The sequence below is a fragment of the Cydia splendana genome, chromosome Z (genome assembly GCF_910591565.1).
Source record: "Cydia splendana chromosome Z, ilCydSple1.2, whole genome shotgun sequence".
NCBI classification, from domain to species: domain Eukaryota; kingdom Metazoa; phylum Arthropoda; class Insecta; order Lepidoptera; family Tortricidae; genus Cydia; species Cydia splendana.
In genome coordinates this window covers 18,607,123-18,633,042 of record NC_085987.1, presented here as the reverse complement: position 1 = coordinate 18,633,042, position 25,920 = coordinate 18,607,123, and the positions used below count along the sequence as shown (strand labels likewise).

At 36.0% G+C, this 25,920-nt stretch overlaps 1 protein-coding gene and 1 long non-coding RNA gene across 3 annotated transcripts in view; both read left to right on the top strand.

Moving 5' to 3' along the window:
- The window catches only part of LOC134804941 (uncharacterized), a 384,312-nt gene that overhangs the window by 227,368 nt on the left and 131,024 nt on the right, over positions 1 to 25,920 (top strand). The gene's annotated exons all lie outside the window — the stretch shown is intronic.
- LOC134804685 (uncharacterized) lies at positions 13,532 to 17,474 on the top strand. 2 transcript variants are annotated; one of them, XM_063777799.1, is made up of 5 exons: positions 13,532 to 14,101; positions 14,564 to 14,626; positions 14,708 to 14,767; positions 16,658 to 16,754; positions 17,103 to 17,474. In XM_063777799.1, exons 1-5 carry the CDS (start codon positions 14,022 to 14,024, stop codon positions 17,355 to 17,357), a joined length of 555 nt encoding a protein of 184 aa, XP_063633869.1. In that variant the 5' UTR covers positions 13,532 to 14,021; the 3' UTR covers positions 17,358 to 17,474. The 2 variants fall into 2 exon arrangements, with proteins under 2 accessions (XP_063633869.1, XP_063633870.1); XM_063777800.1 differs by lacking the exon at positions 17,103 to 17,474 and having other exon boundaries at positions 16,658 to 17,083.

Below are 25,920 nucleotides of genomic sequence, written 5' to 3'. Positions count from 1 at the left end.
CTATTCTAATTCTATGGGTAAGAAGAAAGAAAACTATGGAGTCGATATTAAAACTAAAATTTAACCCATATTCATACTCACTCGTTTTCTTAGTACCAATTGCACCATCCGCACTTGACAGACTGATCAATGTCACCCGGCGCGCCATAGTTTTATATTATACTAGTATAATACTAGTAGTTCGCCCCGAACTGAGAACTCGCGGTTTGCCAAAAATTATATAGAGCGATTGACTTTGTTGCACCTACTTACTCGTATAGTTCGACATAAAATAGTAGAAAATAATTTTCAAGAAAAAGAAACCGACTTCTATGGGGGCCGGTGAAAGATTATTGTACATAGATGGTGCACTATGTAGAAAAGGAGTTAAAACCACCCACTTTTCTTGTAGGTATATAGCATTTCGTTTCTGTAAGGGTCGCAGTTTTAGCCTCACGAACCCACTTTTTTTCGGTTCTGTGAGGATCGCAGTTCAAACCTAACCTAACCCACTTAACGGCGCGTGCGGTGCGGTGTACGGGGGTTTGAGCGGGAGGGGCTAGTAAGTTTGGCATCATTATACTTTATACCGTCATTTTATGGTATAATCCAGTAACTTTGTCGAATTTTGTAACCTGGCTCTTTTGCGTCAAATCCGGTAGTTCTGATTTTTTGCAGACTTGTTTATGATGTTGGCCCAATGCATAATCAAAGTTTGTGACTTCGAGCGCCGAACGCAACTTTGTCAACCCTGTTTTGGGGGGGCGGTACGATCTTGTGGCTACCGGGCCAAATCAGCTTTGATTGACCTTAGAAACAATTGTGCCAACCGGCATCGCCTGAGACAAAAGTGTATACTCACTGCACTTACTTAGCCTACGAATACAAGTTCGAAAAAATTATACATTTTGAAAGGCTTTATCTCGGAAAATATTAGATGTACAGAGACAATTCTAGTGTCTTATTGTAGCAAATTTAGTCTACTTTAAAAACGCCCTAGGAAGTTACTATCAAAAACTAGTACTTTAGGGTTATAATCGCCCAAATCTAAAAAAATTGCGGTTTATTCGATTTTTGACAAAGTTGCGTTCGGCGCTCGAAGTCACAAACTTGGATTATTCATTGGGCCAACATCATAAACTAGTCTGCAAAAAAATTAGAACTACCGGATTTGACGCAAACGCAAAATGTATAATTTTACTGTATTAGTAGGTAATCATAGTGGTTTATTTAGCTTAAGTAACAGTGGTTTTCCGGGTCAAGGTCCGAGTCCGGGTCCGAGTCCGGGTCCGGGTTCAGGTCCAGATAAGCGCCTCGATCCGGGTCAGGTCTGGCTTCAGGGCCAGCTCCGTCAACATCGAAATTCGAAATCGCCAAACGTGTAGTCATTGAAGAGTTCTGTTCTGATCATCATCAGCAGTTCCACTTCATCAAATGCGAAAGTTTTTAATGTAAATTCTTGATTTTCTGATTAAAATACACAAATTTCTATACGCATGGCTTTAAGATTTAAGGAGTTTCCTCGATTCCTCATGGATACCATCATCAGACCTCGAGCTTGGCAAAAATGTAGCTTAAAAACTTAACTTGCTTAACAAACATAACGAAGAGGACAAATCGCCAAACGTGAACTATGCGTCGTTGAAGAGTTCGGTTCTGATCATCATCAGCAGTTCCATTTCATCAAATGCGACAGTTTTTAATGAAAATGCTTGATTTTCTGATGAAAATACAAAAATCTCTATACGCATGCCATTAAGGTTTGAGGAGTTCCCTCGATTCCTCATGGATCCCATCATCAGAACTGGGTTTTGACTAAAACGGGACCAATCTGTGTGCATATACATACAATCAAAAAAATAATTTTCAAAATCGGTCCAGTAATGACGGAGATATGGAGTAACAAACATAAAAAAAATCACAATCGAGTCTCCTCCTTTTGAGATTTGGAAGTCGGTTAATAAATGAGGGCGCCACTTCCTACGTAGCTGTCACATTTTTGACGTAAAATGCTTACACATGGCAACAATTTATAGTCTGTCAAGCCATTTCCGTCAGTAGAAAAAAGCGGCTAAAAAATGTAGGCGGCAATGGATCAAAAATCGCGTGGATATATTACAAGGTCTGTGGAGCCCTTAACTGATACTGTATCTGTGGTAAGCCGAAATATTTCCTGTCAAATGTCAAATACATGGACCTAGAATACTACGGAGGTAGTTTTGCTAAAACCTCTGATTCCATCATCCACCAATTTCCTAGTATTTACGCGTGACACACATACATTGACAGTTATCTCAATGTCCTCATCCACCAATTTGCCGTCAGACCACTGAAATATGAAACCTATGGAAGTGAAACGTCAACGAATAATGCATGCCACTGTGACGTCATGTTGGGACTAAACATTTAACATGGCGGTTTTAGTGCTGCCCAGAAGATTTTTACTGTTACTAGGTTTTATCGATACATCGATAACTTTTTAACGTTCTCGGCTCATTTTATTTAAAATACTAAGTATGTATTATTTGTGGAGTTTATGTTTTAATAGGAAGTAAGTAAATAAAAAAAATCTTTATTAGTATATTGTTATGTGAAAAGATACTTTGATTAAGATGTGTGGAGTCTAGGACATTTTCGTGCTTCAAATTTGACAGGTAAACGAGATGACGCTGTACTACTCAATACATATTGCGATTTTTGCGGTAAATCTGATTTTCAAAAGTTGACGTTTGACAACTTAGTGACCGCAAAACACATGGCGCAGTACAGCGCCATCTGTTTTGGATGTCAGAATAAGTGTACGTATTTTTGTTGGACTTTACCTCTCTATTACAATCAATTGTGTTGTGTTGCTAACCCTAAAGTCTGTAACACACTACCGCACTGCACCTCGACCTTGGTGCGCCGTATCTATAAGTGAGAGCGATACAAAATTCAAGCTTATTAAGCGACGGGTAAAAAAAAAAACAAAACACCTTCAGAACATTTTTTTATTACAAAAATAAGGATGGACTTCCGCTCTTCAACTTCTTTAACATTTATTCAGCAAATAGGCCACAAGGGCATTTTTATACGTCAACATTGAATTTACATACAAGCAAAAATAATAATAATACATTAACCATTTTATAAATGATTTATTAGTGTATACGTACTTAATATACATACTTAAAAAAACATAATTAAATAACTAACCTACAAAACTTAAACTATATCTAAAAATAAATAAAACTAAATAAATGATTATAAAATATCCACCTGCGGCATGGTGCCGGTTTTATAAATTACAACTATATGTATATGGTCTCTTAATGTCGAATTATATAAAAAAAAACTATAATAATGATATAAAAAATCCCGCAGGGCAGCTTGTGGAGTAACGACCCCACGGACCCGAGTTTTACCCGAGTGCTCCCGAGAGTCGGTCAGGGTCTCCATCTCCAGCCACTCTTCCTTTTTATGTTCATTTCTTGGTAACCTATAAAAAATGATTTAAGTATTAAATTAAGATAATTTCGTTGGTTTGAAGCGGGGTAGCATGATAAAATAAGAAAATATAAATAGGCAATCATAATATATCGATATCAAAGTCGATAAATAAAGTACAACCCTAGCTGAAATGTTTACATTATTTAAGCGTAAAAATATAGTTAAATAAATCCAATCACTTCATGATCATAACTGCACAGAAAAACCTTGCTATTTATAATGTGAAACATCCTTAAATTTCCCAGGAACATTAACAATAACCAATATTTTTCATGTAAATTATAGCGTACCTGTGTAAGGTTAAAGATGGCTGATTTTTCTTATGCCGCACCCTAATACACTACACACTGGCATATTCGCGACGTAATTATTCACATTTGGCTTCAATTATTTTCAATCACAAGCAAAATATTGAAAGATAATTAATAATTTTAATTTTCACCACGACTTTTTAACAGGACAAGTACCGGCTGAACTTGAACTGACAGACAATGACATTTGTGGGACTAAACATGGCGGATTTTCGGTCGCATTAGGTATTTACGTATTTTCATGGAACACTTTATGTACGTACTGAAATACTGTCATCTTTTTTTGCTATGGGTTACAGTGCTGAGTAAAAACGAGATAGATATATATTTATGTATGTGCCGTCAAAATGGGTGCTATTTCTATAAGCAATTGTACGTATAGAACAATATGTCTTGTCCCTATTATATTGGTCTATGCGTCAGACGGATCGAAACGTCAGTGAAGTAAATTTGTCCAAAAAAATGTAAAATATGCCGGCATGCGTAGTTAAATCCTGTAAGAATTGTACCGATCGAAAGAAAAAAAGTGACGGAATAACTTTTCATAGCTAATTTTATCAATTATCACGGAATAGTACATAAAATCTCCATATTTCATTGTATATAAATGCGAAACAGGAGTGTGACCAGTAAGTTGAACAGGGTAATTTCCCGAAAGTAGGGTAATAATTGATGCCCTTCTTATTAAATTATTATGTATACAGGGTGTAATCGTTAAGTGTGGCCAGGCGGCGATAATTCCGCAAATATAACAGATATCAGAAAACTTCAAATTGATATCGAAAGTGCGTTACCCAATGAGTAAAATTACATTAATAACTTTTTTTAAATAAACGTAGAAATATCCCAAACATTAACCACCAATTATTTTTTGTTTAAAACCAGATATGTTACAAGTTAAATATCATTAGGTATTGAAAATAATATTTGCACAAAGTAATTGTGCAACAATGCGCATTTTCAAGACCTATAAAATCAGTTAGATACACACTTTTTTTATTGTCTAACGTAAAACTGTCCTATTTTAATATTTGAAAACAAGGACGATATTGAAAATAATTGTTTCACCATTAGGGGAGAATTTGTGTTACATGGTATCACTCGTCTACACGCACACTTTCAAACTGTCCGCCATTGCAGTGTCACAGTTTGTCTTAAGTGACATTCCCTCTGTCAAATATATAACTCTAAAGCCCCCTACAGACTATGCGCGTGAATCACGGGCGAAGCCGCGAACGCAAGTGTGGAGTCGATTTTCGCAGACAGCGAAATCGACTCCACACTCGCGTTCGCGGCTTCGCCCGCGATTCACGCGCATAGTCTGTAGGGGGCTTATGGTCATATACCTATATTATGTTTATTTTTATCTTGCTAATTATTTCAAAATGGTAAATTTAAAAACGATATTATAAAAGTGCAAGCCGAGTACTTTCATTTGATACCAAACTCGACCATACTTTCTTGCAAAAAGATGACCAGAAAAGCTATTTGTGAGGGATAGCTTTTTAGCCTTCTAAGCTCTTCTAACTCAATAACCCCTTGATCGAGCCTGCTCATTAAATTTAATGACAAAATATAATGCCCTCAACTACACGTTTACCCAATTTCATTAAAATTAGAACGAACGCAGGTTTGCGAACCACGTATACACTATGTTTTTTGGTTACAGTACATGCAACGGTTACGGCTCGCTAATGAGTATCCGGCTTTAGCGAACTCTTTAGGCCAAGCGCGCACCACGATTTTTTGTCGCGCGATAATTTAGTCGCAGAAATGTAACGTATGTGTTTATATGGCAGTGCGCGCATATGCGACAAAAAAATCGCAGCGATTTTAAAATTGTGATTTGTCACATTTTTCCGCGACTGCTCGCGACGCGATTGTCGCAAAGTGAATTGCAGCATACGGAGCTGTATGGCCCCGCGCGCACTGCGATTATAAAATCGCACCCCGGACCTCAGTCGGCATTTGGCTCTCCAAGCGTCAACATATCGGAACCTGCTTCTCCAATGGAACCACATGATGAGACGCTTGATGTTGACCGTTTAATTATGGAAATAGAAGGAGATCACCTTTGTGTCTATAAGAAGACACGTTTCACGACAAGCGACTGGTACGAAATCCATGTTGAGAATGAACAAATCGTCGACTTTTTCATCGCAGTGCGCTCAGTGGATTTCTGCGATATGTTACAGCGCGATTCTAAAATCGTGTCGCAAAAATTAAAAACGTGGTGCGTGCTTGGCCTAAAAAGATGACAAATATGTAGGTTTGGTGCAACTGACAGTCCCGTAATACTTAGTTTTATCTATGGAAGCTACTTTTAGGTAGAGTCTGTGCGGAAAGAGAAGAGTCGTAGAAAGTATGGGTTCTCTTACATTCCGACTCTTCTATTACCGCACAGACTCTATCCCTTTATAGGCCCCGTGCATCGTGCATGAACTATAGGGGGCAGCATAGGAGCCGTCAGATTTTAGGCGCGTGGCGTAAATGTGTCGTTTATACTATGTAGCCCACAAGATAGCAGAACCTACTACTCGTATGCACCACGGATCTAGAATTAATAAGCCGGATCGAGTACACTGGCCAAAAAGTGTGTCCACATGAGAGGTCAAACCTGAGCCCTGCATCTATTTCTAAATAGGGTGACCATAAGTCATATGAATGTGGGATATTAGCATAAGATGGAATATATAGTTTGGCCAGGATCTTTTCTCATTCGTGCATAATCAGAGAGAATCATACTGTATTTTCCCTATGCTAGTATAATTTCCCCAGAAAAGAGATGGATATAGTTTTTTTTCTCTTCTGTAAAACGCATCACACAACCTTACTTAATTTAGTCGTTATAAAAGCTTTTAGTCGTTATAAAAGGCGTATTGGATCGCGATCAATGCGATCATGGTCGATTGTGAGGAAGGTGGTCCGACGTACGTTCATCAAAGACACAGCTATAAGAGAGAGCGAGACAGATGTCCAGGGTCGGGTACAACGTAGTAGTTGTACCAGGTAACTAAGTAATTCGCAAATCGTATCGATTAAAAATAGGTACTGCCTTCGGTCGTGTTTTAATTTATCACCACTCGTTGCGAATTTAATTCCTACTTTCAACACTTGTATCGCAAATAACTTTATATTATTACTATGCCGACTGGTTATCGATACTAGTCATTTTGTCAAGCCCTAGCGTACGTAACAATTTATGTTTTTACACGAAATTATCTTGATTATTGACTAAAATGATAAAATGTTAGCTCACAACGAAATAAAACCTTAACTGTGTAAACCGGCATCCTACACTCATAATTTTTAACAAAATACCTATCACTATCAAGCCCCCTCCAGACTATGCGCGTGAATCGCGGGCGAAGCCGCGAACACAAGTGTGGAGTCGACAGCGAAATCGACTCCACACTCGCGTTCGCGGCTTCGCCCGCGATTCACGCGCATAGTCTGGAGGGTGCTTCATACTCATGGTGTGTTCATATACATGATCTGTAATTGCAACAAAATTCTCAAATTTGCCGCCTTTGTATACTGACGGAAAAATGTGTGTCCAACCTATATAGAATCGATTACATATAGGTATATAAATAGTTAGAATTAACGTTTCAGTAATTAAATATTATGTATAAATATGATTCTGTAATGTCTAAGGACTTTGGATTTAATTTTTGGCAATTATATAGTTCTCATTACGTGAACCTAATAATTAAACATGCCGAAATAAGTATATCTTTATTTATTTATTAGTATACTACTTAGGTAAACTTATTTTTAGGGTTCCGTACCTCAAAAGGAAAAAACGGAACCCTTATCACTTGTGCGTCTGTCTGTCCGTCTGTCACAGCCTATTTTCTCCGAAACGACTGGACCGATTAAGTTGAAATTTGGTACACATATGTAAGTTTGTGACCCAAAGACGGGCATGTAACGTAAACAAATACATTTTATACTTGGAGGCCACTTTTGGGGGGTTAATGAGAAAATTAAAAAATGAAGTTTTTCAAACTATATCGTATTACATATCAAATGAAAGAGCTTTTTTTATAATTTTAGGGTAAACAGTTTAGGAGTAATTCAAGAAAATAGGCAAAAAATGACCATCCCCCCCTTTATCTCCGAAACCACTGGGTCTAAAATTTTGAAAAAAATATACGCACGAAGTTTGTCCAAGGATATTTTCACTGTTAACCTGTACCAACCTCCCAAGTAGCATGGAAGTGTCGGCAACATCAATATAGCAGCCAATTAAGAACTTATAGTGATTTAAGGGGCGTATAAGAGTGTCAGAAAAGATTTAAGCTGTATAAAAGGTACTTTACAGATATTATACAGCTCAAGCTGTATAAAATCATTATAAAGGATTCTGCGGAAGCATGGGGTGCTCTATCAGAATATAAAAATTCTACTATTAAACTAAAAGTGTTGTGAGAGACTACAAGCTAATTCTATCGTAAAAGCTGTATACAGGCTGTATTGTAGTAACACTTGGCACTTTTAGCTGTACAAAAGTATCTGTCAACTCCGTTTTAAAACATTAAGTGTTGTGAAACACTACAAGCTAATTTTATCGTAAAAGCTGTATACAGGCTGTATTGTAGTATCACTTGGCACTTGTAGCTGTACAAATGTATCTGTCAACCCCGTTTTAAAGCTATTTCTTATGGCGTAATCTTACTCTCCTATAAGAATAGTAGTTGTATAACTTCTGTCTGTAAGGATATTATAAAACCAAATGAATAAATGGCAGCTATAGTACAGCTTTTTTCTGTATTACTGATAGAGTCGCTTATAACAATCTTTTGGCGTAATTTTACACTCGTATAAGTATAGTAGTGTAATGATTTCTGAAAATAAGTGTATTATAAAACTAAAGGAATATATGACAGTTACAGTACCTACAGGTTTTTTATTTGTTATACGGATCTCTAAAGAGAATTATAACTTATGTACGGAGAACCGAAATACAGCCAAACGAATACAAATATTCTATTATAAAGCTGTTTTAATTACAAAAGCTGTAAAAGACACTCCATTTATTACACAGCACAGCTACTAAGATTATAATGCTCTCCAACTATCCTGTAGGCTGTTTAAAAATTGTCGCCATTTTACAATAAAAAAAAAAACTATTTGAAAATATAATTAAAGAAATACTCGCAAATATTTAGCAGACTAACGCCGTGTTATGATTACCAGCTAAAATAAATTGTTTAGCCTTAGAATTAATATTTATAAATATTTTTGATACTCTAACCTTAAAAACAAACAGTAACTTTACCGATTTTTGATATTTTCCTTATGGTTTCTCTTTGTTATTTTGCAGGCGCGTAAATATTTTGCCAGAAAAGATACACAGGTTCACAATAAATAATAATCCGCACTTACCAATAATGTAATATTCCATTCAAGTCCTGTATAATATTTACTTTTACTTTTACCATCCACTATAACACTTTATTGTCGCCATTACTATATTACGAATGAACAAGATTAAGACATTTTAGTTTCTTAAATGATTATTATTCTTTTGTAATTCTTTCTTATAACTCATTTAAAACTTATATTTTTATATCGTACTTATAAGAGATTATCTGTAGTGTTAAGGTTTCCTGTTACACCAAAATATAGCTGTAATGCAGCTATTATGCAGCTTATGTATTGCTTATACAGCTACTCTACAACTCTAATAACGCCAAAGGCTGTATAATTTGGGCCCTTTTTTTACTTATAAGGGCTGTATAAGCGCTTATACAGCCTTTGTACAGCCTAACTGTACAGCTTATAGTATACAAATAAACTTTAATACAGCTTATATACAGCTTGCAATGCTACTTGGGCTGTACATGCGCGGTATTGCATCTGACTCATACATAGAAAAATGTATTTAGATCATAACTATGGAAAAATATTAGGTAAGTATCAAGCTAACCACCGTAGGGTACCATTATGACCCAAGTGTAGTAGTTTCGTAGAGACAAGTGGTTAGGTTAAATGTTAACTTTAACTTGTCTCGATTATTTTACGAATTTGGTATGGGGCCTGATGTAATAATATCATTTTAATATTGTATGAAGGTTTATTCATCTATGCTAAAATTGAGACATTCGTATTATTATCCGTTCAAGGGAAAAAATAAAAATGAATGTATTTTTCACTGTAACCTGCTTAACTTTAAGGCTAGATACACACGGCGTTAATTTTTCCCGTATACCGTATACGGGATTGTATCGAATACCGTAGTGACAGCAAAATTTGTATAGAGACGTTCAAAATCGTTCAGACGGCTTTCCCGCATAGACGTTGCAATACGTTACATGAATATGTCCGGTGAAGAAAGTTTGAACGGAGCATTTTTCCGTACAAAGATATTAACATTACACTCAAACGTAGAATTTATTTAAATCTTACATGCAAAACATCAAAAAATACTTTATTAATATAAATGACTAAAAGACATAAACAGGAATATAAAACTAACTACAATTAAAATAACTAAAACTAAAAATTAAAAATACCTATCAAAATTTGGTGCCTTCGGGAGGGTGCTATAAAACTAAAACTAACTACAATTAAAATAACTAAAACAAAAAATTAAAAATACCTATCAAAATTTGGTGCCTTCGGGAGGGTGCCCAACACGCAGGCAGCGTTCCCGCGCTGGATTGCGATGGCAATTCTCTGCGCGAGAAAGCTGCCCGCGCGGGGGTCGCCCGTTGCCTCCCTCAGCCTTTTCCCGAGCGCCTTGTGGAGCATTTGTGCGCCTCTGCCCCACGAACCAAGCGTCTCGACGCCAAATGCGACGAATTCGTATTGGGCGCCGAGACAGCTGTATTTGGCTACCTTTTGACGCTCCCGAGTGTCCGCCGCTGCGCCAGCACGCCTGCTGGTCGATGGGACGTAGGACGCCGCTAGCGTGTCAGCGCAAGTGGCGTCCCATACCAACGCACGACCCATCTTCCAGGGAATCAGTGACATTCCGTCAGGGCGCTTCCCGTCGTTCCGCACTATTTGGGGCTCCAGAGCGGCGGGAACGCTGGCACTGACGAGCGCCCATCTCAGGATGTCATTGAGGGCGGAATGGCGAGACAGGCGGCCGGCACCCGAAGAGCAGGCGAGCCCGTGGGCCGAGGCTATCCACTTCAGATCCACATGAAGCGCAGTTGTGGTCGGCACAGACAGCAACTCCTAGCCAGAGACCAGCGGCTATGCGAAGCGTCTCTGGGTCTATAAAGGTGCCGGTCCCTGCCTGTCGCGGTGTCCAGAGGTGAGTTTAGAGTAGTGACTGATGCTATGTTATCCCAGCCCCTTTGTATCTTCGGTCGAGACGGAAAATTTTGACTCGGTCCAGCTATCCAAGCATTCGAGGCCTCAACCAGGCACGCGATATAAACGATTTAAGACTTCAGGTATTTACTTAAATTCTATTATTATTATTCTTTGGAAATTTATACAATACTTTTTATTTATTTATTTACTTTATCATACTGTAAAGGTTTTTCTGGCAGAGGAATTACTGCGGGGTCCACTATCTTTATTTACTACACTATACAGTCCATGAAAAGTCTGCAGCGGATTTGATAGCCCACGCAGTGCACGTGTTATTTTAAACGTCAAAGTTATATGAAATTATGACGTATAAATGACACTTGCACTGCGTGGGCTATCAAATCCGCTGCAGACTTTTCTTGGTCCGACTCTATTTTCAATGTAAATGATTGATTTGTTGATAAAAACTGAAAAAATCACATACATATTATGTATGCTTTTAAGATTTGAGGAGTTCCCTCGGTTCCTGATGGATCCCATGATCAGAACTCGAGCTTGACAAAAATGTGCCTCTATCGATTGTCAAGGCTTTAGAGTTTGTGTTCAGATATTTTTGAGCACCTCGGCCGCTCGATATATCTGATGGCGACTGTACAGTCACCATAAATATATGACTGGGCAGCCGTGCAAAAATATCTGATCCTCAGTTGGAGTTGGAGCATATATAGACGACCGGTCTGGCCTGTGGGTAGTGACCCTGCCTGTGAAGCCGATGGTCCTGGGTTCGAATCCCAGAAAGGGCATTTATTTGTGTGATGACACAGATATTTGTTCCTGAGTCGTGGTTGTTTTCTATGTATTTAAGTATTTATATATTATATACACGGTGTAACATGAGGAAACCGAATATTTTTAACCACGCATTTCTGAGGTCAAAAGAAGGAAAAAATGTAATATGAGTTTAGGTGAATTTCGCCAAAAAAAATTTTTTTTTGTTGTTTTTTCAATTTTTTGAATGTATTTGTACATAAAAAATAAATGTTATTGGTAAACTTGTCACTTAAAATTGATTTTTACATGTTTTTTTCGTAAAACCTACTTTTTGCAAAGTGTTACTTGTCACTTTTTGACATCTATCAATAAGGATATTTAGACCACGTCCCATAGCAGCAACATCACCATCAAAAAGGCCTTTTACACTGTGTAACAATGACCTTTTATTTATGTAGACGTGTGACGTTCATAGTTGACAAAACTAAAATTTGATCCAACGATTTTGACAACTTGACAGGTTGGCGTCACCCATACGACTAACTAAATATAGGTTCCGGAACCTATATTTAATGGCTCACGATCGTGCGCCTGGTACCATATCTACCTCAATTTACTTACATCTATGCTGTGTAACAATAATAACTAAAATATAAATATAAATATTTTTATTATTTATTATCTCTGAAACTAGGCGAATTTCAAAAAAGGTTATATATTAGGACATTTTCGTCTCTAAATATGATCAGTAAAATTATTCGGTTTCCTCATGTTACACCGTGTATATCGTTGTCTGAGTACCCTCAACACAAGCCTTCTTGAGCTTACTAGTGTAGTAAATAAAGGTAGTGGACCCCGCAGTAATTCCTCAGCCAGAAAAAACTTTACAGTATGATAAAGTATCAATAAATGAAAAGTATTCTATAAATTTCCAAAGAATAATAATAATAGAATTAAAGTAAATACCTAAAGTCTTAAATCGTTAATATCTTTTTACGGAAAAATGCTCCGTTCAAAATTTCTTCACCGGACATACTCATCTAACGTATTGCAACAATATATGAAATATCAAAAAAAAATATCCCAGCAGAAATACCAATATTAATAAAATATAATTTTTTGGCGTGTCTTGGACCGGAAAATTGCTCCGTCTAATTTTTTTACTGGAATGCCATATTATTGCAGTTTTATACCTACGACATGAAAATCTATAAAAATTACCATGTAACTGTACTATTTACAGAAATTGACTTTTTACTCGCTGTGGAAAATTTATCTATCCATTTTATTTACTGAATTAAGTTCACAGTTGTCTTTCTATTCAACTATAAAAACATCCAAAATATAACGAGCGTATTAAAAACTAAACATATCGGGAGCAGTGTGTAGGGAGCGGGGAGTACAAGGGATGATATTTCTTTTGGATATTTTGGATTTAAGTGTATACGTGACTACTTAGTACATATTTAAACAGAAATAAGGCTGAGAAATTTTCCACTCTCAGTTTTTAATAGTTCTAAAATACATAAATTTAGGTATGTATTTTTTTTTGATTTGCTTACCCATTACGCCAAATTATATTCTGAGATCATATAAGAAGAAAAAAATGACAGAGCAATTTTCCGATGAAATTAGCGGCAAAAAAAGGATTAAGGCCGTTCCCTGAGCCAGAAATGTAAAAATACCCCAATAATTATCCTATTTTTCTAAGAAACGGTGATATTTGTAGACGTGGGAAAAATAAATATAATTCTTGATTATATTATCTTTAATAACACAGCTTTCGATACACGATTCATAACACTTCGCTCGATACAATTTATTCCCAAAGTAACCTCCAATTCGAATTTTTACTCCAACTTTACTCGTTTCTTTACTATGTGACACTATGAAACAAAAAAAGGAGAAAAATCAATCATAACTATAACAGTAATTTGACAGCTTTAGAAAAACGATAATTAGAGGCAATATTTTTAAAATAAATAAACATCAACTAATTCTATCGTAACAAAATATCGACTCCGGCCTGCATGCTCTATCTCCGTCCGTCTTTCGAAATGAGACAGTGATGGCTGAGCGCTCGTGCCAGACGGACCTGTACTAGGTGTCCCCAAAACAAATATAAGATTTACTTATAAAAACTGTGCTGTGTTGTGTGTCCTAGTGATATACCGTGTGCACCAAAACCTTTAAGTTATAATGGGTAACAAGCAATTGAATAAAAAGAAGACATCTCGAAAAAGACAACTCGGAAGATTCCAACAAACAATGGAACTAACGTAAGTAAAAATGTATATTTATTACAACAGTGAAATACGTAATTATTACTTAATTTAATATATACTTGATCGTACTAATTAGTAATCCATATAACTTGAAACATTCTAAAAATTAATAATCGCTCCATCTACCGGTAAACATTGTCATCATCTAAATAGCTTAAAAGGATATCGCGATTCGCGACGAAGTTTACACCACGCGGCACTAGCGCCGTTGCCTTGCACGGCAAAGACAGAAAACATTGCCGTCTATGTGTGCGTCTCCGTGAGTCGTAGTTGGTCGTAGTTACGCGGTTGCGGTGTAGTGGGCCTTCCTATAAATACGAGCACACAGTGATACATGTAACGCACACAATTAGACGCATAAAGCGTTCTTTTAGCAATCCATCCACCTATCGAGGGTTCGAACCTCAGCTCGTGATTTGTCATGCGTCTAAACTTTTTACTTTTTTGTCTTTCTAGGAAAAGAAGAAAATTGGATAATTTCACAGCCGAACATGATACTATATCTTTAGACTACATCGAGTGAGTATAATTATTTGACTTGTGCTTTTTAGCCCTACCTACGTAACACAATACACTACTACAATTTATCTTTATTTACAGACTGCAAAATATGGAAATGGAATCTCCGATTTCATCAACCACTGACATTCAAAGTAACGAGTAAGTTCTAATTCTAATTGTGGCATTATCTATGAAAAGGGACCTTATTGTCTATGGCGCTTACGACGCACTGCGTCGCACGGCGTGGTATTTATATCAGAGCATCGTTAATAATGGCGGAAGCGCCATCGACAATAAGGTCCCTTTTCATAGATAACGTCACAAATACCTACCTACTCAAGTACTCACAGCGGCGGCGTACGAAAAGACCTTAGTTAGATTTAGATACCTACTGTTTTCCTATCAGTGCAGATGCTTATATCTTTTTATTCTGTTTTTAGTATTTGTTGTTATAGCGGCGATAGAAATTCAATCATCTGTGAAATTTTAAACTGTCTAGCTACCACGGTTCATGAGATACAGCCTGATGACAGACGGACAGACGGACGGACGGACAGCGAAGTCTTAGTAATAGGGTCCCGTTTTTACCCTTTGGGTACGGAACCCTAAAAATGTACACTGATAGAATGTAATAGGGTTGCCTGAGTAAGTCCCGGAAATTAAAATCCCGGGATTTACCGATTGTCCGTACTTTCGTTATTCTTTTACGTATTTTTTAATGAACTGGTAGTTATTTTATATTATACCTACCCTACACAATAGTAAATGATTTCCTTTTCTTGAGCGTGTTGACCGATTTTTTATTTTAATAAAACTAATAATCTTGGGCAATTATTTCCATTTTCAATTTCTCATTTACCTGTGATAGAGCATTTTTAGGGTTCTGTAGCCAAATGGCAAAAAACGGAACCCTTAAGGATTCGTCATGTCTGTCTGTCTGTCCGTCCGTATATACAGCCACTTTTTTCTGAAACTATAAGAACTATAGGTACTGTTGAAACTTGGATTTTCCAACAAAAATAGAAAAAAACAATACATTTTGGGGGTTCCCCATACTTATAACTGAAACTCAACATTTTTTTTTGCATCAATCCCATACGTGTGGGGTATTTATGGATAGGTCTTCAAAAAATATATTGAGGTTTTTGATATCATTTTTTTCTAAACTCAATAGTTTGCGCGAGAGACCACCTCCAAAGTGGTAAAATGTGTGTCCTTTAACTTATAAAATAAGAGAATGATAAAACAAAAAAAATATATATGATGTACATTACCATGCAAACTTCCACCGAAAATTGGTTTGAACGAGATCTAGTAAGCAGTTTTTTTAATACTTACGTCATAAACCGCAATTTTATTATGTTACTTGCTAGATGTTACTATTTGGCTACTTCGTTGCTACAAAGTATTTGACGCCGACTGTACCTGTAACCAGCACAATGGTTTATTTACTTTCAAGTAGTTTTCTCCATTGTCATCACTTGTTATAATATAGGTACCTACATAAAAATTTTGAAATTAGTCTGTCTCACTTTTCGAAATAACTGCATTTCTGGAATGCTGCGTTTTGCGGGTCCATGATCAATTTATGAAATAGTAATGGACTAATTTATAAATTGAGTGATGTTGTAAAGAAATGACTGGCTGCTACAATTCTTCGACCGACAGATTTGTCCGGATGCTTAATGAGAGGCAAAATGTGGCTGTTATTGTTCATCATCACTTGATGATAAAAATAGTGCGAAAAATAGTTGACATGAGTTGCGTATTACCTATTCTCACATGTATCGTACAACGTTTTACAGTACATATAGCCCTATAGGTTAACTGGAAGAGATCCCTCAAAGGGATAAGTTCGCCTTTGTACTTCTTGCTAATTGTATGTTATTTTTAATATGTCTTTTTGTACAATAAAGAGTTTACTACTACTACTAGCCCTTTAAATATTTGACATAGTTACGTAATGTGTGTGTGCATTATCGCACTAGTGCGGTAAAGTCCATATGTGCTGTAAAACATCATACATTTATTTAATTTTGGTTTTGACAGTGAGGCGACCGGCTCAAACATTTTGAACCCACGCATTGCACAGGTGGATGACACTTATCGGGTTCCTAGTATATTAGAGGAAGAAGATACCCATGAGGTAGGTGATTCATGCTAATTATGCTTATTGATTGTAGAGCAGAGAACAATTTTACCTTTTGTACTAACTACCTAGCTAGAATAACATTGTTTCAACTTCGTGTGCCAGAATTCCATCGTAAATTGATTTATCACACGATTCGTAGTCATTATACAGGGTCTTACTTTTATTTCTCTCGTTGGTTCTTTACCACCGGTGCTTTATATGTACAGTCGACGTCAAATATATGTATACATTTTTCACCTTATTACAAAGGAGTATGCTGCAATAGGTACATATCTTTGACGTCGACTGTACATGATGTGACAAATTGTAAATGCTAACACATACAATATATTTTATTTTCAGTTACAAATATCGTTCAATGTGGAAGAAGAGCTTCCTGACAAAACCGTCGGTCGAAGAATTGTCGCAGTTAGTTACCATTCGATTCGATTCCTCGCATTTTATCCAATAAAAGATTGTATGGAAACTATATACATAAACGCAATATTTCACCGACAAAATCGCAATTTTCTTGTTTTGTTCATACTTCAAGATGGACTCTTTGTGACCTTGACGTCACGGTCACATATCGTTTTGTTCGGGGCGTTTCGCGAGTGAAGTACGACTGTCGGACTTTGACTATCATTTCTGACTTTTGTATTCCTTTAATGCAATGGATCCCATATAGACTTTTGATCCTAAAGACAAACCTGATCGATTGATACCATAAATGAAAATTAGTCATCTATTATCGATAAGTATATATGTTTTTCTTCATCAAATTATCAATAATTTTAATTTTTTAGATTGTTCCCTCTATAAACTCCTAATAGTCTACCTTGGTGCCAAATAGGGAATGCAAATCAGTTATTTTTTGTATGGAAATAATCGGTTATTAACCGAAACCGCGGTTATTTCCATACAAAAAATAACCGATTTGCATTCCTTAGTGCCAAATTTCAAGTTTCTAGGTCAGCTCGAAGTGGGTTAGGTTTTTGATCTATTAGTCAGTCAGTCACAAAAATGCCGGTTTTAAAACGTTAATTTATGAATAACTGTTAGAGCTACGTTTACGAAATTTTGTATTCTAGACAAGATAAGGGGCTTGAATAAATGTGCAAAATTGCATGTGAGTAGGTAAAAATGGTAATAAAATTATCAATAGGAAGGATCAAGAAGTTGTTGCAGCCAGAATTAAGAATTTACCAAGGAGAGGACATGTCACTATCATATTTTAATTCATTTTAAAATGTCATTCAGATTATCAATAAGAGTTTCTTATACCGTATTCGAATTAAAAGAAATATTTTATTAATAACACAATTCTCTCTAGTTTTTGCTCGTATTTAGTATACAACTAACTAATTATTCGTATAAAATTATTTATCGTAGAAACACTCGTATAGTTTCAAAATAAGCTATTTTATTTTGTTGGCATTGTCAAACCCATTGACTATTTTTGTTTTGCTTTAATATATGGTCAGTCGTAAAAGTATTAGCGTCAGCAATGGATTTATATAATGTATTTCTTTAAAAAACATGATATTTCATGCTAAGTAACAGAAAACAGTCAAATATTGTACCGGAAATATTAGTCCCGAAAATCCCGAAAGTACCGGGAATTTAATTTTGAAATCTCGGTTCTTTGCTTGGCTCTAAATCCCGGGAATTCCCGGTACTTTCGGTACCGGTATTTCCCGGGAGCAAACCCTAGTATGTAGGACTGTAGGTACTGTAAAACGTTGTACGATACATGTGCCAATAGGTAATTCGCAACTCGTGTCGATTCAAAACACTCCCTTCGGTCGTGTTCGAATTTATCGCCACTCGTTTCGATTTTCCTATTTGCCGCACTTGTAAACGTAATGTAGGTAAGTACTATTACAATATGGTGCTACTTTACCGCATTAGTGCGATAATTAGCACATTACGTAACTATGTCGAAAATTTAAAGGGCCATATTATGTACTGTAAAACGTTGTATGATACATGTGCGAATTACCTATTTTTCGCACTTGTACCGGTATGCCCTAATTAGGGTTCCGTACCCAAAGAGTAAAACGGGACCCTATTACTAAGACTTCGCTGTCCGTCCGTCCGTCCGTCCGTCCGTCCGTCTGTCACCAGGCTGTATCTCACGAACCGTGATAGCTAGACAGTTGAAATTTTCACAGATGATGTATTTCTGTTGCCGCTATAACAATAAATACTAAAAACAGAATAAAATAAAGATTTAAATGGGGCTCCCATACAACAAACGTGATTTTTGACCAAAGTTAAGCAACGTCGGGAGTGGTCAGTATTTGGATGGGTGACCGTTTTTTTTTTTGCTTTTTTTTTGTTTTTTTTTTTTGCAATATGGTACGGAACCCTTCGTGCGCGAGTCCGACTCGCACTTGCCCGGTTTTTTTTTAATAAATATCGATGATATACCTGCACAGTATACCTAATAAATAATGATATTATAGAAAACTTGCAGTCATTAATTTTTTTTAAATATAAACTGTATTTACACCCTCATAATTAAATATTATTGAAATAAGAGTTGACTTCATTAAAATGAATATTTAATTTGCACTATGTTTCATTTATTCTTCCAATTTAACTTTAACGCCATCTATGAGATGCAGCATGCTTTTTTTCAGTATTTAGTAATACGTTTTACAAATCAGTGTCCTGTTAGTTCATTTAAGTCGCTACTTCTTGCGTGGCGCTGTTGTATCGTCATTGTATCTAGGGGCGGGATGGGTGGCGTGAGGGGAGGCTCGATTGTAGATTTCATTTGGGTACGGGAACGGCCTTAATCATAAAAAAATATTCTCATGTTTGACAAAAGTTTTAGATTTTTTTCTAGTATTACATAATGATACAAATAACTTATTTGGTAAAATAATTTTGGACGGAGGAATTACTCAGTTCAATATGTAAACAGATTTGTACTTTTACGTATAAATACCTAACTTAGGAGACTTTTTTTTTTTGGATATTTATATGTTAGTTTCGGCTCATACTATACAATAACCAAGCAAAATTTCATCGACTGAGAAATTAATGCATGGGTCTCCATACAACAACTTGCTTCATTTACTACACTATACTGGGGGACTTGGTCAATCTGTGTAAGAATGTCCTATAATGTTTATTATTTATTTAATTATATACCTAAGACTACGTGTTAGGCACACCCGGACGCGAATTTACAAAGCCTATACTGATAAGGTCCGGATGCGAACTGAACTGGATTAGCTTTTGTTTGGACAAAACTTGACCAAACCCTAATCCATTACAGTACAGAAATTTACTGAAATCGTATAGACTTTGTTGGCTAAATTAATATGGATATTGTTGCTACAAATGCTAGCTTGTTGCGATCTAAAACTTGAATAATATTTTAGTAATGACTCCGATTGTATTGTATTAACTACTGTTCGTGCTAATTACTTAAAAATGCCTAAATTTTTTTTTTCATTTAACAACTATATCCGTTGAGATTTCTTATTAGGACATGTTTAGTGTGAAATCATAATATAAATTATAAGTCGACTGTATTTTATAATACATTGGTACATAATTAAGTAGATGATTTATTTAAGGACCAAGATTTACTATGCTATTCTGCCTTTTCTCCGAAGTTTTAGTGTCCGAATTTCACTTGCCAGACAAGTTTTCGCAGATGATTTACTTTGGCAACCAACATTCGCCAAATTTTCATCATGACAATGTTTTACTTTATAGAATTATTGTTAAGTATATTATTATTATGTGTACAACGTTTGGAGTGTCATTTCTTTGGTCCAATCTTTCCATTTGCTAGATAATTATTAATACGATATCGTCTAGTCATTTGACAGAGTTCACTGAGTCAAGATAGGTGCGACGACGAGCGAAGCGAGGAGGAGTGTGTTAGGTGAACTGCGACCAAACAGCGAACCGACTTTTCTTTACATAGAACGACTTTTCTGGCAACAGTTCATTTTCCTGGGGGTTCCTAACCTAACCTAACCTAAGCCACTTTTCTGGCAACAGTTCATTTTCTTGAGGGTCGCAGTTCTAACTTAACCTAACCCAAATTTTTGGTAACAGTTCGTTTTCTGGGGGGTCGCAGTTCTAACCTAACCCACTTTTCCAGCAACATTTCGTTTTCTTGGAGGTTGCAGATCAAACTAACCTAAACTACTTTTTTGACAATTTAACGTGAATACTAGGTGAAAGGTAATTTAGTAAAAAAAGAATTGTTGAAATCAATATTCAGTGAACTTTAGTATCGTACAAATAATACTCGATGAATAATATTGAATAATGACGGCGAGACTCCGCTCGACTAGGTATTGTGAGAGCATTAATGTTTAAATATATCACGACAAAATGTAAACCATTTGAGTAAATGAGTATTATTAAAATTTTGATATCACATTCAAACGTGACTGAACTTACTAAACTTGACTAGGTTTTGGCGTAAATAATATTTGAAAATATGTATGCCAAAAGCTAATCCATTTCAGTGAGTACTTTTTACTGAAACGATATAGATATTGTCAAGTAATATGCATAAACAAAAGCTCACCTATTAGAATCTGAGTCGTGACTGAAATAGTATAGCTTTTGTAAATTCGCCACCCGGACGGAAGCGCAAGAAAGACTTGAGCAGTTAGAACTGTTTGAAGGAATGACGATAGGAACAGATTTGCCGTGTGACCACAATGTGCAATCACAAGCCTGCGAATAGCTACAAAACTACGATGTTACTTAACCCTTTACCAGGCCCCTAAGAACTAGCGTGTCTTTATACGTACTGTATATGTTGCAGTCAAAAGTGTGAACTGGTCAAAAGAACTTTTAACCGACAAAAACAGGCAAAACTGCTTTTGATTGAGCATGTTGGTCAAAAGTAGTTTTACCTGAAAATCATACCTATTTCTGGCAGCAGTTTCGTTTTTAGGCCGTAGCAAAAAAAAATAACCCTAACCTACCTATCTCTGGGAACAGTTTCGTTTTTAGGGCGAAGCTAAAAAAAATTAACCCTAACCTACCTATTTCTGCGAGTACTTTTGACTGATAGTAACAGTCACAATTACTATTAACCAATGATTTTCAGGTAAAACTACTTTTGACCAACATGCTCAGTCAAAAGCAGTTTTGTCTGTTTTTGTCGGTTAAAAGTTCTTTTGACCAGTTCACACTTTTGACTGCGACATATATACCAAGTATATACTGTTACAACCGTATTGAACGCCTTGTAAAAATGTATTTACGAAAGTCGGAGATGTTCCTTTAAACCAGAAATAAAAATGTGGGTTACGGTTATCCCATCGCCTGTCTAAGTAATTATCTGTCATACTCGATTTTGTCTTATTATATTCATGATCAGGCGAAGGGATATATTCCTCCCACATCTTATATCGGTTATAATAGTCAAGGTTTAACTCCAAATCTACTACGAAACATTATATCAATCACTGAATCGCTCTAGGTTGAACACAAAAACAGTTTTTAATCTTACGTGAGTTTTTATGACTTGACAAGACAATTTACCGGGCCATGGGCAGAATAGCTCCCGCACAGTTTAAACTCTAATAAGGCCATGGGATAATGTCAACCCACATCCTAATTCTGGTCATACACAATAATGCATGAATATTTAGCAATTTTTACGATTACATTACCTTTCAACAGTGTGGTACTATACAGCACGTCCAGGGATGATTTTATTATTTCTTTTGCGGTACATATTCATGAAAAGAAATGTACTTTTATGTACTTGTGTTTTTAAAAAATGTACTCGCACGGTTTTGGCATAGCGACATATAGGTCGTGGTCGTGCTGGGTAGATACTGCCTGGCACGACCACACTATATCTATGGTTAATTTAATGTCAAATGAATACAAAACAAATGTACTCAAATTGTACTATCTACAAGCACATCAAAATGTGACAGTCATACTGCAAAAATCGCTGTCATGATTAAAAAAGGTGAACCTAAGGGCTGATTTAGACGGCGCGCGAACTCGCATGCGACTTTCATTACATTTTTTTTGATCGGCTGGTTGAAATAACTAAAATCTCATGAGAGTTCGCGCGCGCATAATGTCTAAATGTGGGATCATCAATGTAAAGGGACCTTATTGTCGATGGCGTTTACGCCGCACTGCGACGAGCAGCGTTGTATTTGTATCGGAGCATCGTTTATAATGGCGGAAACGTAAGCGTCAGGACCCCTGGACCACTTGAGATATTTGATGTTTAGATAATATCAAAATACACTACCTTTTTGCTACTATTTGGTACCTAACTTCAAATAATTAGTACCTCGATTGACAGCGAAAACCCGAAGAACTAAAGTGGCCATACATTCTGACGTCAGGATGTCTGGACCATTTTTTTTACATGGTTTGAGACAACACAACTACATGACATGCTAGTAAATATTTACTACCTTTTTAGTACCTCAACATATATTTTTTTCACCTCAGCAGCTCGAACAAGGGCACTTTGCTTGTTAAAAACAGTGAGCAAAATGCGATTTTGCTCACTGAGTCATTTTGTCTCACTCAGTGAGCAAAATCGCATTTTGCTCACTGAAGGTCTCACTCAGTGAGCAAAATGCGATTTTGCTCACTGAGTGAGACAAAATGACATTCAAGTGACCTTTATAGTCATTTCAACATGCGGGGTCTAATACAAGTTCGATATACTTGGGTTCTATTATCTCTGTCCCTCTAGGTATGTTCTCACTGCTTAGGGTGAAAAATTTTGTGTACTACACGAGATCAAAGTTATTTACATCTCGTGCGCTTTTGAATCCCTTACTACGCTCAAGATTCTAAATTAGATTCACTCGCTACGCTCGTGAATCTATTATAGAATCTTTCGCTTGCACGGGACTCAAAATAAGCACTCGAAGAAATATCAAACTTTGATCTCTTGTTGTACAAATAACTATTTCCATCCTTTTAGGTATTCCAGAAAAAAAGTATGTTCAAAAAAGAAATTTTATATTAGGTTTTTTTTGCTATGTATAGCTTTTGTTTTTGGGGTAAGTATACATAATATATTTATGATTGTGGCTATAAAATCATACACTTAAATAAAAAGAATCATTTTATTAACTAGAATTGAAAGTAAGTACCATCGCCCACACTGGTAACTGTACATCGGTGGACCTTATGTCTTTGTAATAAGGTTCAACAATATACAGTTAAGTGTTGTTGTTTGTACATGATTTAATAATAAAAACCACATTTCTTGGCGTGATTTTAACGCGGTTTACATACTTATACTTGTCACTTGATATTTACAGTGAAACCTGGTTAAGTGGGACCTGGATAAGTGAGAAACCTCTATAGCTGGGACTCATGGTGCGGTCACTTTAGCACTGAATTACCTCTATTAGTGAGATAAAACGAACCTCTATAACTGGGATTAGTTGTTGTGATTGTATAGTCACATTTACCTCTATAATTGAGACAGAGTGTATCTCTTTTTATAACGAGGAATAGTAATTCCTCGTTATAAAAATAGCCTTACTGGGCTTTTTCATGAAATTTTAATTTTTGTGTGCATATAAAAATATTCTTATTTTACAGGCTTTTATTTTTCAGGTTTATTCGAAAAAAATAAAAATACCAAATTTTTATTGGATTTTTTTTTTAATTATTTATACAGGATATAGTCATTGGAGAAACCCTGAAATCCCACGTAGGGTTACTTCTAAGAAATGCTCTAACGGTAATATTTTTTAAATTAGATCAAAAGATAAATTATCAAACAAAAGGTATTTCCAATAATCGACAACAAAAAGAAACATACATCTTTGGCAGTGCTTTTGACAATTTTTTTGAAAATGTGCGGCAATGGGCGGCATGACATTTGTCAAAAGTCAGAATCTTATTAATGTCATAAATAAAAAAGATAATCAAAATGGTCGAAGAAGGTTTCATACTATTTATTACCTCAGGATCTACTAACACATACAGGTTGCTCCAAAGTAAAAAAATCATAATTTGTTAATTTCTTCGTAACCGCTACACCGATTATTATGGTACTTTGTATACTGGTTCTAAATACCCTAATGCATATGTACATTTCGGCTTTGTCCAATGGCTAGGGACACCCTGTATGAAACCGTATAAATTAAATAAAAAATCAAAATCATCCGTGGACGTGCTGTATAGTACCACACCTTTCAACACTCAAAATCTACAAAATATCAAAAAATTGTTCGACCTATGTACTTCTGTTTCATTTCAGATAGAAACATAGAAATCAAGGAGTGTTCGAAATTCTCCGTAGTTTACTGAAATTAGAGTTCAAGTAAATTTAACCCTTTATAAGGCCTCAGTTATACAGATATGCTACGTGAAAGTTAAATACACTACCATGTTTGTAATGCACTGGGGAACACATCTACGGCAAAAAAAACGAAGTCATTAAGAAAAACATGTGGTCAATATATGCACTCAGCCTGTTAGTGCACTTGAGTTTTCAGATAATCTGTTTCCAATACACCTATTCATTGACATAACAAACATAACGTGCTCTGTACAGACTGGCGTTTAATTGACTACATACGGTAAATCGAACATTATTGTGTATCTTGTAGTGGGTAGGATTAATGTACGAATATCACTGAAAAAATTATAATCTGTGGTCCCACGATACAATTTACAAGCGGAAGTCTCTTTCTATCAAGGAGTTAGAAAGAGACTTCCGCAAAAAGTTCTAATTACAATACTTATCGATATAGCATGTAACCTTTTATAATTTCATTAATCTTAAGTGGCAAATGATACACTTTCCTGACACTACAAACAACGTAGTACAGTTATTGCAATTCACGATGGAGAGTGGATTTATCAAAATTAGACCTTGTCATCATACCAATAAGAGTCTCGCCACTCGCCATCGTGAATTGCAAGAGCTATAATTCAAATTAATAGATACAGCAACGTGTATATTTTTAATAGTATAATGGAAACAATGACGATAGCTTGCTTCCCTTGACAGGCATAGTGCATAAATTGACCACATACTATAAATTAATTAATTACACTAAAATTAAATACTGACCGAATAAGTATGAATGAGGAAAGAAAGCCTGATATACTCGCTATATAATATCATTATAGTTAAATAAAAAAGAGGATGTTCTTCTCCGTAAATGTTTATTAACTAAGTGGTTTT